The 13,917-nt window shown below is 45.3% G+C and overlaps 1 protein-coding gene across 2 annotated transcripts in view; it reads left to right on the top strand.

Moving 5' to 3' along the window:
- The window catches only part of ttll5 (tubulin tyrosine ligase-like family, member 5), a 419,059-nt gene that overhangs the window by 220,690 nt on the left and 184,452 nt on the right, over window positions 1-13,917 (top strand). For both annotated transcript variants that reach the window (XM_059648892.1, XM_059648891.1), the window contains 2 exons: window positions 6,853-7,257; window positions 10,736-10,932. In XM_059648892.1, coding sequence (XP_059504875.1) covers window positions 6,853-7,257; window positions 10,736-10,932 — 602 coding nt within the window. The remainder of the gene's footprint in view (window positions 1-6,852; window positions 7,258-10,735; window positions 10,933-13,917) is intronic.

The following is a 13,917-nucleotide window of genomic DNA, read 5'->3' as shown; positions in this document are numbered from 1 at the left end:
TCTAGTCCCATTTGCCAGCATTTGGCCCATATCCCTGTAAAACCTTCCAATTCATGTATTCATCCAGATGCCTTTTGAATGTTATCATTGTACCAGCCTCCATCACTTCTTCTGGCAGCCCATTCCATACATTCACCACCTTCTGCATGAAAAAGTTGCCACTTTTAGTCCCTTTTAAATCTTTCCCCTCTCACCTTAAACCTATGCCCTCCTGTTTTGGATTCCCCTGTCCCATGAAGAAGTCCTTGTCTGTTCAGCCTATCCATGATTTTATAAATCTCTACAAGGCCACCCCTCAGTCTCTGACACTCCAGCGAAAATATAAACTGATCATGTTGTAACCACAGCCTTCCCCACTTAGCAACTGCAATGCTTCAAATAATTGTGTCCCAACTTGTACAAGCTTTGCTTTTTACCTATATGAAGAAAAGAGTTGCATCTATATGCCTTTTTTCACAATCTCAGGACCTCTCAAAGTGTTTTGCAGTTAAGTAACTGTCTAAGTATATGGCAAGCACCATTTAGGACTGAGATGAGGAGAAATTTCTTCACCCAGAGAGTGGTGACCCTGTGGATTTCCCTCCCCATAGAAAGCAGTTGAGGCCAAAATGTTGTCTGATTTCAAAAAGCAGTTTGATTTAGCACTTGGGGCTAAAAGTGTCAAAGGATATTGGAAAAAGAGGGAAAAGGCGCTGAGTTGGATAATCAGTCATAATCATATTAAATGGCAGAGCAGTTTGAAAGGGTGAATGGCCTACTCCTATTTTTGATCTTTTTAGCACTTCTGAAGTGAAATCACTGTTATAATTTAGGAATTATGACAAACAACTTGACAAATGAAGTTCCTCAAAAAACATTTTTTTGGGGTTGGGAAATAAGCATTGGTCCAGCTTACGAGGGTGAACTCCCATACTTTTCTAGAAATACTTACATGGAATCTTTGATGCCCATTTGAGAGTGCAAATGAGATCTTCGTTTAATGATTCATCTGGAAGACAAAGGGGTGACGTAATGGAGAGAGACCTTTAGAATTATGAAGTATTTTAATAGAGTAGGTACAGTGTGATGAGAACATAACTAGATGCCATCAAAATAGAATGGACACAAGACACCTAATAGAGAATTTAGGAGAAACCTCCTCACCCAGAGAATGGTGAGAATGTAGAACTCGTGAGCACAGGGGACGTTTGAAGCGAGTAGTAGAGATGCATTAAGAAGGAGTTACGCTAGGTAAGAGCGGTGTCGAAATCATTGGGTGAGAGCAGTATCGAGGTTCGGAATTAATAAAAGCTGGCCTAATGGCAATTGTGTAACCACCGTTGAGTGACACTAAAACCCATGTGGTTCACTAATGTTCTTTAGGTTAAGGTAACCTGCATCCTTACCTGATCTGGCCTACACATGACTCCAGACCACAGAAATGTGGTTGACTCTTAACTGACCTCTGGGCAATTAGGGGTGGGCATTAAATACTGATCCAGCCAGTAACATCCACACAGAAAGTGGGAGAAAGCTCAAGGAGCAAATATGTAGGCACACTTCTGTATGTGAAAGCATTCAGTCAGTAACAAGCATGATTTGCAGCTACCTAAAAACCAACTGGGTTACAAATAGTATGGCATACAGTTTTTGAACTGCGTTTAAAAACATTTGTTTAGCCAGCATGTAAAAAGTACAATGAGAGAGAAGGCCAGTTCAAGATTTTGTCTCAAGAAATGAAGCTAGGCAGATGGATGAAGTAGTACTGGGTGACCATTCTGGAGTTAGTGATCACAATACAGTCAGATTTAACATTGTTATGGAAAGGGATGAAGATAAAACAGGAGTACAAATTTGAATCAGAGATAATGGGAACTGCAGATGCTGGAGAATCCAAGACAGCCAAGTGTGAAGCTGGATGAACGCAGCAGGCCAAGCAGCATCTCAGGAGCACAAAAGCTGACGTTTCGGGCCTAGACCCTTCTTCAGAGAGTACAGATTTGAAACTGGGGGACAGAAGACATTGCAAAGCTTGGAAGTTATTTGGCAAAAGTTGACTAGAGAGAGCAAATGACGGAAAGGCAGTGATGCATCAGTGGAAGGCATTCAAAAGTGAGATTCTGAGGGCACGGTAAAGACATGGCCCCACAAAGGAAAAGGGTAGTACTGCCAAATCTAGAGTCACCTGATTAACCAGAAGCATAAAGGGTAAGATAAAGTATCAGAATAGAGCTTATAACTATCCCAAAAGCAGTAAAACTTCAGGAAACTCAAAGGGGTACCGAAGTACAGGGTGAAGTAATAAAGCACATTGGGAAATCAAAGCTAAGATATGAAAACATGATGTGAAATTACTGGCAAAACACAACAGATCAGGCAGCATGTGTGAGGAGAAAGCACAGTTAACATTTCAAATCCAGTGACTCTTCATCTAAACTGGACTTGAAACGTAAAGTATGCTTTCTCCCCAGAGATGCTGCCAGACCTGTTGAATTTTGCCAGCATAATAAAATGTGAGGCTGGATGAACACAGCAGGCCAAGCAGCATCTCAGGAGCACAAAAGCTGACGCTTCGGGCCTAGACCCTTCATCAGAGAGGGGGATGGGGTGAGGGTTCTGGAATAAATAGGGAGAGAGGGGGAGGTGGACCGAAGATGGAGAGAAAAGAAGATAGGTGGAGAGGAGAGTATAGGTGGGGAGGTAGGGAGGGGATAGGTCAGTCCAGGGAAGACGGACAGGTCAAGGAGGTGGGATGAGGTTAGTAGGTAGGAGATGGAGGTGCGGCTTGGGGTGGGAGGAAGGGATGGGTGAGAGGAAGAACAGGTTAGGGAGGCAGAGACAGGCTGGGGCTGGTTTTGGGATGCAGTGGGTGGAGGGGAAGAGCTGGGCTGGTTGTGTGGTGCAGTGGGGGGAGGGGACGAACTGGGCTGGTTTTGGGATGCGGTGGGGGAAGGGGAGATTTTGAAGCTGGTGAAGTCCACATTGATACCATTGGGCTGCAGGGTTCCCAAGTGGAATATGAGTTGCTGTTCCTGCAACCTTCGGGTGGCATCATTGTGGCACTGCCGGAGGCCCATGGTGGACATGTTGTCTAAAGAATGGGAGGGGGAGTGGAAATGGTTTGCGACTGGGAGGTGCAGTTGTTTATTGCGAACCGAGCGGAGGTGTTCTGCAAAGCGTTCCCCAAGCCTCCGCTTGGTTTCCCCAATGTAGAGGAAGCCGCACCAGGTACAGTGGATGCAGTATACCACCTTGGCAGATGTGCAGGTGAACCTCTGCTTAATGTGGAATGTCATCTTGGGGCCTGGGATAGGGGTGAGGAAGGAGGTGTGGGGGCAAGTGTAGCATTTCCTGCGGTTGCAGGGGAAGGTGCCGGGTGTGGTGGGGTTGGAGGGCAGTGTGGAGCGAACAAGGGAGTCATGGAGAGAGTGGTCTCTCCAGAAAGCAGACAGGGGTGGGGATGGAAAAATGTCTTGGGTGGTGGGGTCAGATTGTAGATGGCGGAAGTGTCGGAGGATGATGCGTTGTATCCGGAGGTTGGTGGGGTGATGTGCGAGAACGAGGGGGATCCTCTTTGGGCGGTTGTGGCGGGGGCAGGGTGTGAGGGATGTTTTGCGGGAAATGCGGGAGACGCGGTCAAGGCTGTTCTCGGCCACTGTGGGGGGAAAGTTGCGGTCCTTGAAGAACTTCCCATTATCACTAATAGAATTTTGCCAGCAATCTGTTTTTGTTTCAGATCTCCAGCCTCCACAGCTCTTTTCTTTATTTTAGTGTGAAAACATATTGGCTGGTAAAATTAGGTGCAATCCAAAAATGTTTTATCAGTACATTCAGACCAACAAAAGGGTTGGGCCTATCAGAGGTGCATGCAGTAGCTTGTGTGCGAATGCAGGAGATATGGGCAGGATTCTTAATAAATGTTTTATCTCTGCCTTTGCAAAGGAAAAGGATGATGCAGGCTGTTAAAGAAGATGATCATGAAATATTAGGTAAGATAAACATAACGAAGTACAACGGGGGCTGACCTTTTAGATGAATAAATGACCCAGCGCTGGATGAATTATTTCATCGACGATTGATGGAAGTCACAGAGGAAATAACTGAAGCACTGAGCATTGTTTTCCAATCTTTACCGTGTATCAGAGGATTGGAGATAAAACATAGAACAGTACAGCACAGTACACGATGTTGTGCCAAATTTTTACTGTAATCCTATGGTCTATCTAACCTCCCCCCCAACCTTACACTGTCATCCATATGCCTATTTAATAGCCGTTTAAATGCCCCTAATGAGACCAAGTCCACTACCCTCTCTGGCAATGCATTCCACGCCCCGACCATTCTCTGAGTAAAGAACCTACCTCCAATGTCTCCCCAATATCTACCTCCACTCACTTTAAAACTATGCCTCCTCATAATAGCTACCTCCACCCTAGGAAAAAACCTCTGGCTGACTATCTATACCCCTGATCTGAGATATGTGAATACTGATCTAAAAGGGTGCAAGGGATAAGCCAAAATGTAATAGGCCAATCATTCTGACCTCTGGGGTGGGAAAATTACTAGAATCAGAACTAAGAGATAGGATCAGCTGTTACTTAGGCACAAATTGATCAGTGACACTCAGCATAGCTTTGTAAAAGGAAGGTCACTTCTTACTAACATAATTGAATTTTTGAGCAAGTAACAAGAAGGATCGATGAGGCAATACTGTGGATATTTTATACATGGATTTTTGTAAGGCAGTTGACAAGGGTCAACGTTGCAAATTACTAAGAAAAACCAAGGCTCCTGGGATATAAGTGAATGAGGTGAGTTGGAGCTAAAAGTGATTCAGTGACAGGAAAGAAAGGACAGTAGTTGACAGATGCTTTTGCCAATGGAGAGAGTTTTCCGGGTTTGTTCCTCAGGGCAGAGCGTTGGGTCTCATGCTGTTTTGTGGTACATATGAATAATTTATACTTAAATAAAGGAAACAAGATTGGGAAGTTTGCTGATGACAGAAAATATGGCCTAATAGTTAATAGTGAAGAGGATGGCTGTTAACTGCATGAAGATAACAATGAGATAACAAGGTGTAGAGCTGGATGAACACCGCAGGCCAAGCAGCATCAGAGGAGCAGGAAAGATGACGTTTCGGGCCTAAACCTTTCTTCAGAAGAAGAATTTCTGAAGAAGGGTCTAGGCCCGAAATGTCAGCATTCCTGCTCCTGAGATGCTGCTTGGCCTGCTGTGTTCATCCAGCTCTACACTTTGTTATCTCAGATTCTCCAGCATCTGCAGTTCCTACTATCTCAGAAGATAGCAATGGTTTGGTTGAGTGGACAGTAAAGTGGCGATGGAATTCATTCTGGCAAAGTACGAAGTTATGCATTTGGACAGGGAAAGCAAAGCAAGGGAATACATAATAAATGGAGGCTACTGAGAGGGATAGAGGAAATGAGAGGCCTGGTGTACATGTACACAGGGCCCTGATGATGGCAGGACAGGTAGATATTGTGGTAAAGAAGATATATGGGAGGCTTTCCTGCATTGGGTGAGGTATTGAATACAAGAGCAAGGATGGAATGCTGGAGCAACATAAAACTTTGGTCAGGCCACATCTGTGGTTTTGTGTACAATTCTGCTTACCACAGTTATTGAAAAGAGATAAATATCTCTACAGTGAGTGCAGAGGAGATTTTCAAGAATGTTGCCAGGTTTTATTAACTGCACCTACAGTGAAAGATTGAAGAGACTAGATATGGTTTCCTTGGAACATGAGATGCAGAGGCATGTTTTAATTGAAGTGAACAAAATAAAGAGGGGTTTGGATAGAGTGGACAGTGAAAACTTGCTCAACCTATTGACGAGGGAAGACAAATGGTGAGGTTGATACAAAGAGTCTGCAGAGGGATACACACAAGTTAAGCAAGTTGGGAAAAACTTGGGAATGTGAACTTTTATACTTACGCATGAAAAATGAAGGAGCTAAATGTTATTCAAATCGAGAAAGACTGCAGAAAGCTACTGCATTGAGGGATTTTGGCATCCTTATGTTAAGTCACAGAAATCAAGTTCAGCAGGAAATAGAGAAGGCGAGTGGAATGTTGGCCTTTATTTCAAAGTGATAAACATAGGAAAATCTTGGTGAAGCGACACAAGGCACTAGTCTGGAGTTCACCACCTGTAAGGATGGTAGAGGCAGAAATCCTCAACATTTTAAGTAGTATCTCAATGTACACTTGCTATTGCCAAGGTGTACAAGGTTATGGGCCAGTTACTGGAGAATAAGATTAGAATAGTTAGATGGCTGTTTTTGACCAGCACACACTTGAGGGGCTGAAGGGCCCTTTTCTCTGTTGCAGGCCTGTATGACTCCAGTCAGAGCACAGCTCAGATACTGTGACCAGTTTTGACCCCTTCTCTAAGAAAAGAAGATACTGGTATTGGAGGCATTCAGAGAAGGTTCACTAGGTTTATTTCATTGGGGTTTAGAAGAATGTGAGGCAATCTATTTGAAACCTAAGGTCTGAAAGGTCGTTTCCCCCTGTGGGAGAGTCTAAAACTAGAGGGCATCATCTCAGAATAAGGGAAGGCCCATTTAAGGCAGTATTTTGGAGAAATTTCTTTTCTCAGAGAGTAGTGAATCTGTGGAATTCTTTCCCACAAAGGGTTTATCGAGTCTGGGATGTTAACTATAGTCAAAGCTGAGATGACAGGTTTTTAATCAGCAAGGGCATCAAGGATTAGGGAGAAAAGGCAGAAAGGTGGAATTAAGGATTCTCAGATCAACCATATCTCACTGAATGGAGATGGACTGAATGGCCTACTTCTCCTTCTACATCTTATAGTCCAACCATGATTTATCCATGATTTTCTTCTATTCTGCAGAACCAGCTGTACTCAAGGAGAGAGTTTCATCTACATTGGATGGGTGTGATGCTGGCAAGCTCTGTTTTACAGAAAGCCCGTCAGTGCAGGACGTCTCCAGTTGTCACATTCACCCCCCCCACAGAATCCTACAGCAGGCAGTTCACCAGCCCATATCCACTTCTGTACCCACTTGCATGACTCCAACTCAGGATCTGGCTACCTCGCTGGCTGATGTAGTGGGATGGACTGGCGCAGGGGCCTGTAGGTCAGGGTCGGCTACTCTGACATCTCGTCACCCCCAGCACTCAGGCACGATCCAGCGTCCCACTTCCAGCTCTCTCCCCATTGCTCCAGTATCATCCTTCCAAGCGGCTACTCAGATCTACAGTCGAAAACTATCCCGTCCGATCTCAGCTACAGCTGGTGAGTGCATGCGGGACTGTGGAAGCAGAGTATGTCTGTCCCCTTCCAGCTCATTTTCCCAAGATATAAACACAAGAACAAATATATATTAGAGATAATGGGAACTGCAGATGCTGGAGAATTCCAAGATAATAAAATGTGAGGCTGGATGAACACAGCAGGCCAAGCAGCATCTCAGGAGCACAAAAGCTGACGTTTCGGGCCTAGACCCTTCATCAGAGAGGGGGGTGGGGAGAGGGAACTGGAATAAATAGGGAGAGAGGGGGAGGCGGACCGAAGATGGAGAGTAAAGAAGATAGGTGGAGAGAGTATAAGTGGGGAGGTAGGGAGGGGATAGGTCAGTCCAGGGAAGACGGACAGGTCAAGGAGGTGGGATGAGGTTAGTAGGTAGATGGGGGTGCGGCTTGGGGTGGGAGGAAGGGATGGGTGAGAGGAAGAACCGGTTAGGGAGGCAGAGACAGGTTGGACTGGTTTTGGGATGCAGTGGGTGGGGGGGAAGAGCTGGGCTGGTTGTGTGGTGCAGTGGGGGGAGGGGACGAACTGGGCTGGTTTAGGGATGCAGTAGGGGAAGGGGAGATTTTGAAACTGGTGAAGTCCACATTGATACCATATGGCTGCAGGGTTCCCAGGCGGAATATGAGTTGCTGTTCCTGCAACCTTCGGGTGGCATCATTGTGGCAGTGCAGGAGGCCCATGATGGACATGTCATCTAGAGAATGGGAGGGGGATTGGAAATGGTTTGCGACCGGGAGGTGCAGTTGTTTGTTGCGAACTGCGCGGAGGTGTTCTGCAAAGCGATCCCCAAGCCTCCGTTTGGTTTCCCCATTGTAGAGGAAGCCGCACCGGGTACAGTGGATGCAGTATACCACATTGGCAGATGTGTAGGTGAACCTCTGCTTAATGTGGAATGTCATCTTGGGGCCTGGGATAGGGGTGAGAGAGGAGGTGTGGGGGCAAGTGTAGCATTTCCTGCGGTTGCAGGGGAAGGTGCCGGGTGGGGTGGGGTTGGAGGGCAGTGTGGAGCGAACAAGGGAGTCACGGAGAGAGTGGTCTCTCCGGAAAGCAGACAGAGGTGGGGATAGAAAATGTCTTGGGTGGTGGGGTCGGATTGTAAATGGCGGAAGTGTCGGAGGATGATGCGTTATATCCTCCGACACTTCCGCCATTTACAATCCAACCCCACCACCCAAGACATTTTTCTATCCCCACCCCTGTCTGCTTTCCGGAGAGACCACTCTCTCCGTGACTCCCTTGTTCGCTCCACACTGCCCTCCAACCCCACCACACCCGGCACCTTCCCCTGCAACCGCAGGAAATGCTACACTTGTCCCCACACCTCCTCCCTCACCCCTATCCCAGGCCCCAAGATGACATTCCACATTAAGCAGAGGTTCACCTGCACATCTGCCAATGTGGTATACTGCATCCACTGTACCCGGTGTGGCTTCTTCTACATTGGGGAAACCAAGCGGAGGCTTGGGGACCGCTTTGCAGAACACCACCGCTCAGTTTGCAACAAACAACTGCACCTCCCAGTCGCCAACCATTTCCACTCCCCCTCCCATTCTCTAGATGACATGTCCATCATGGGCCTCCTGCACTGCCACAATGATGCCACCTGAAGGTTGCAGGAACAGCAACTCATATTCCGCCTGGGAACCCTGCAGCCATATGGTATCAATGTGGACTTCACCAGTTTCAAAATCTCCCCTTCCCCTACTGCATCCCTAAACCAGCCCAGTTCGTCCCCTCCCCCCACTGCACCACACAACCAGCCCAGCTCTTCCCCCCCACCCACTGCATCCCAAAACCAGTCCAACCTGTCTCTGCCTCCCTAACCGGTTCTTCCTCTCACCCATCCCTTCCTCCCACCCCAAGCCGCACCCCCATCTACCTACTAACCTCATCCCACCTCCTTGACCTGTCCGTCTTCCCTGGACTGACCTATCCCCTCCCTACCTCCCCACCTATACTGTCTCCACCTATCTTCTTTACTCTCCATCTTCGGTCCGCCTCCCCCTCTCTCCCTATTTATTCCAGTTCCCTCTCCCCATCCCCCTCTCTGATGAAGGGTCTAGGCCCGAAACGTCAGCTTTTGTGCTCCTGAGATGCTGCTTGGCCTGCTGTGGTCATCCAGCCTTACATTTTATTATCAACAAATATATATTTCTTTCTTTGTATGCCCACTGTTGTGACTGGTGGCACCTACATTTTGAAAGCCCTGGTTAGTACTGAGCTGTTAGTCACCAACCAGGCCTTACAGGCATTATCGTGTGAAGTATGAACTACCATGATTAAAATGTTCCTGATGAATTAATCAATGTAACAGGTAGTTAGGTCTGCGTGATGTACATTCTACCATGCCTGCCATTATAACCCAGCTTAAGATAAGAATCCGTTCACAACAGTACTTTGCTAGGATGATGTAGAGTCACCATTTTTCACCAGATGCACATGTCTGCATGATAGAGGCTGAACAAATGACTCTACTAAGACTTTCTATCTCTTCAGCCTTCCCTCAGTTCCCCTGCCTACCCACATTTTCCTAAGCAGTTTGGAAAGGGTATTCCATTGAGAAACCCACTGGGGACAGCATTTTTAAATATCAGCACAAGGATCTGAGTTGTTGAGGCAAAACCCCTACCTCTAGAATTAATTAAGAGAAACAATATGAAAGTTAATTACCAGGGTATTAGTCTTCCTCTGATCTTCTTAATTTTGTTTGAATGCTGTCCTTAGTGCCTGGAACAAAATGCCAGAAGGATCGACTGAAGAAAGACCTAGCAGCCTTGTATTATTAGTAGGTAGTAATGAAGGTTTCACCAGGGTGAGCCACTACTTCAGCCCAATGGAGATGCTCATGATTTGGGAAAAGGTCGGAGACTTGGCATTATCAGCCCAAACCTCCTAATGGTCCAACCTCCTGCTTGTCCACTGAATCCAATGTAGAGTCTCACTCCTGTACTACCATCGAGCCTCTGTTTATCAGGCTGCTGGTTAGTTTCCAGCTAAGATCAGCTGATGATCCCTCCTAAAAGGCCAAATTTGCGCACAAACATCTTCAGTGGTCCTAAACCCCACAATGACAGGTTGAGAGGGATTGATTGGCTCCTGCTCTCAGACGATTGATGATCAAGTGAATCATTTTTTTAATTGTAAAATATTGACAGCAGAAAGTGCAAAGTCAGTATTTGTACAGTCAGGTAAATTACAGGAAGTACCAGTGTGAAAAGAGATATATAAAAGCCAATTACTACAGCAGTTGGAGATCTGAGATAAAAGTGGAAAGTGCTGGAGAAATTTAACAGGTCTCATTGTGATTTGAAGAGAGAAACTTCTCCAGTCCTTTCTGTTTTTGTTTCATATCTCTAGCATCTGCAGTACTTTGCATTTATATGCCTATTTTTGGCTGCAGGCCTTAGTACATGAAGGACTCCATCACGGAAAGACTCATGTTGTGACCCTGCCCTCCCCTTAGGATCAGGTGTGCGATGTCTCAATCGACTGCCTCAACCAGCAGCAACAGTTGGCACACTTGGGGAAGGTGATCACCGAACCACTCCATGTGAAGACTTGAACCATGAAGCTATCTCCATCATTCTGCAGCGCTTGGCAGCAAAGCAGAGAGCTCGGCAATACTCCGCTTCGAATCATCTCGGTCTTCTAACGCACCAGGTAGGTAATGTTAAATTAAAGGCCAGTCCTCCAGCAAAAAGCTATTAAATTGTAGCGTGATCTCTGCGCAAGGTGTACGAAATTCATACCTTAAAGTTAAATGAGTTACTCAATCTGACAAGTCCAGATTTCTAGATAATAAAATGTGAGGCTGGATGAACACAGCAGGCCCAGCAGCATCTCCTGTGCTCCTGAGATGCTGCTGGGCCTGCTGTGTTCATCCAGCCTCACATTTTATTATCTTGGATTCTCCAGCATCTGCAGTTCCCATTATCACAAGTCCAGATTTCTGTTGTGTGTACATAGAATATTTTTATCTGTATAATAATGAGGTGTAGTACTATTATTGGAGGCAGGCCTGTCACATTGTAACACTGGTCTACAGTCCTGATGGGGGACAGTTCTGCCACTGTATAGCACTGGGGTTCAACACTGGTGGGGGCCGGTCTGTCGCTGTATAACACTGGGGTACTGTTCTGGTGGGGACAAGTCTGTCACAGTATAACATTGGGGTTCAATACAGGTAGGGACAGATCTGTCACTGTTAGGAGCTGGGTGAGGTAGAGTACTTGTGTGGACAGGTCTGACACTGTCTAACACTGTGGTAAATTTGCATTTTTTTTTAAACTGATTATCATTCTGCTAAATGAGCTTATTACCAAGATTTGCAATAATCTTTTTAAAAATGTATTCTAATTTTATGTGGAGAGTGTTGAATTGAACTAGAAAACAATTGGAGCTCTTCCCCGCTGCAGACATATCCTAGAATACAATCATTTCCCCAAAACCACCCCCTACCCCTGCCCCCAGGTTCCAGACAGCTTTTGGGTTGTTTTTGCAACAACTGAATTCAGTATCACCATATAGTCTCAAATCCTGTGACAGATTATTCTGGGTCAGCGGGAATGTATAGTAATTAAATCAGCCCTAATCTTCTTCAGTGGTGGACCGTGCTTGAGGGGGTTGAGTGGCCTCTTCTGTTTTTAATTTGTACACTTGTATGAAACCTAACATTGCCCTGTCTGGCTCACTCAGCCCCAATTGCCCTACTCCAGACCTCTAATGAATGACTCCTGATAGAGGGTTGGTTAGAAGTAGAATAGGCTAGGCCGCAATGCCTTCCACAGTTGATTGTCCTGACAATATTTACTGTCTAGATGTGCACTACATGAGGAATTGAATACTTGGCTGGTGCCTGTGGAACTGCCCCCTAGCAGAACATGGGTGAGAGGGCTGTTTAAAATGAAGAGATGTGCAGAAATTCCTGCCAGGCTGATTTGGCTTGTTGCTGGAAAAGTAATTGACTAATGAGTGGTTTCTGTGAAACAGACTGTATTGTGAAATGATAAATCATGAACTAACCTTTGGAGTGGTCTGTGACATGCTCACAACAATCAACTCGCAAATTGAGAGCATGTGTGGTCTCTTTCCTGATGTGTTTAATCTGGAGTGTGCTGCTTTGTGATTCCTAGTACTTGCCTGGAAGTATGTAATGAATGAGCCGAGGTATGAAGAGTGTGTCCTCCCAGCACTGACTCACCTTGTTATTCTCAATTCAAGGATCCTCGCCAGGGATTGAATGAGAAATGGAGTAAGACCACACAGGAAATTTGACGAATATCTTTGATACTCTAAAAAAATCAGGTTATAGAGTCCAGTTTTCTCAATATTGGAATTTCCATTTACCTTTTGAATAGCACGCAATAGTATGATATTTCAAACTGATATTTTTCTTCTTTCCTTTCAAGAATTTACTTACAGTTTTTAGTCACTAATAGGTTGCTACTGACACAAAACTAGGTGGGAATGTGAACTGAGAGGAGGATGTAAGGAACCTTCAAGACAATTTGGTGTGCTGTGAATGAGCAAGAATATGACAGATGGAATATAATAAAATGTGAACGTATGTGAGATTATCCACATTATTATAAAAAATACAGAGAGGAAGAATATTTCTTTAATGGTTGGGAAGGCTGGAAACTGCAGGTGTCCAAAGGGACCTCATGGTGTCCTTGTCCATGAATCACTGAAAGCTCACATGCAGATGCAACAAGTTATTAGGAATACAAATAGTACATTATATGGGATTTGAGTTCAGGAGTAAAAATGTTTTGCTGCATTTGGACAGAGCTGTGGTGGGACTGCACCTGAAGTATTCGGTAAAAGATTTGGTATCCTTCTCGAAGGAAAGTAGTACTTATTGTAGCGGGAGTGCGACAGGAATTCACTTTACCCATCCCTTCCTACCTCCCTGCTCTTGGGTGTTCTCGCTGACTCTCGGCTGTTACGTCCTGGCTCTAGTGCTACTGTTTCATTCAGTGCCTGTCTTGCAGCTAATTTCTCTAATCTTCCATTGTATGTCATTCTGTATCTCCTGCTTGCTTTCTATCTGTGTATCTGTATGTCTGAGACTATGTAATCTGATCCCAGTTTCTGTAAACTTCATTTTAAGTGGTCTGTTGTCTGGCAAGAGCTGAGTATCATGTTACTTGGTTAATGGATCTCTGGTTGGTGGTCTTGCATTGCATTTTGGTAGATAGCCAACGTGATAGTGCTTTAATCTTCTTGTCAATCTTAGGCGTAACATATATTGCATCTGAATATTGTGGATGCAAGTGAAATAAACCAGTTGGCATTCTAATTAATGAGATATTATCCATTGAGTGTGGTCTGCAGGTCAAAAGTGAAAGGGAAGACTTATATAATTGCCTGATTTGGATTAACTGAGTTGTTGTATAATGTGCCTTCTGGTTCCAGCAGCTTCTTCTGCTAAAAGTACAGCTCATCTGTTGGACTGTTCCTTTGTCACCCTGCCATTTAATGTCCATTTGCTCTACGTGGGTTCCCTGCAGGTATTAAATCGCCGAGACCCTGCCAGTGGTGGGACTGTTTTAAACATAACGTTCCACCTTCTCTCTGAATTGCCTCTGTTGTTAAGGAAGAAGCAGTTTCCTATCTCATCCTCAAGAAGGAGAATCAAAAGAT

This window comes from Stegostoma tigrinum, chromosome 10 (genome assembly GCF_030684315.1).
Source record: "Stegostoma tigrinum isolate sSteTig4 chromosome 10, sSteTig4.hap1, whole genome shotgun sequence".
NCBI classification, from domain to species: Eukaryota; Metazoa; Chordata; class Chondrichthyes; order Orectolobiformes; family Stegostomatidae; genus Stegostoma; species Stegostoma tigrinum.
This window is presented reverse-complemented; position numbering and strand designations above follow the sequence as displayed.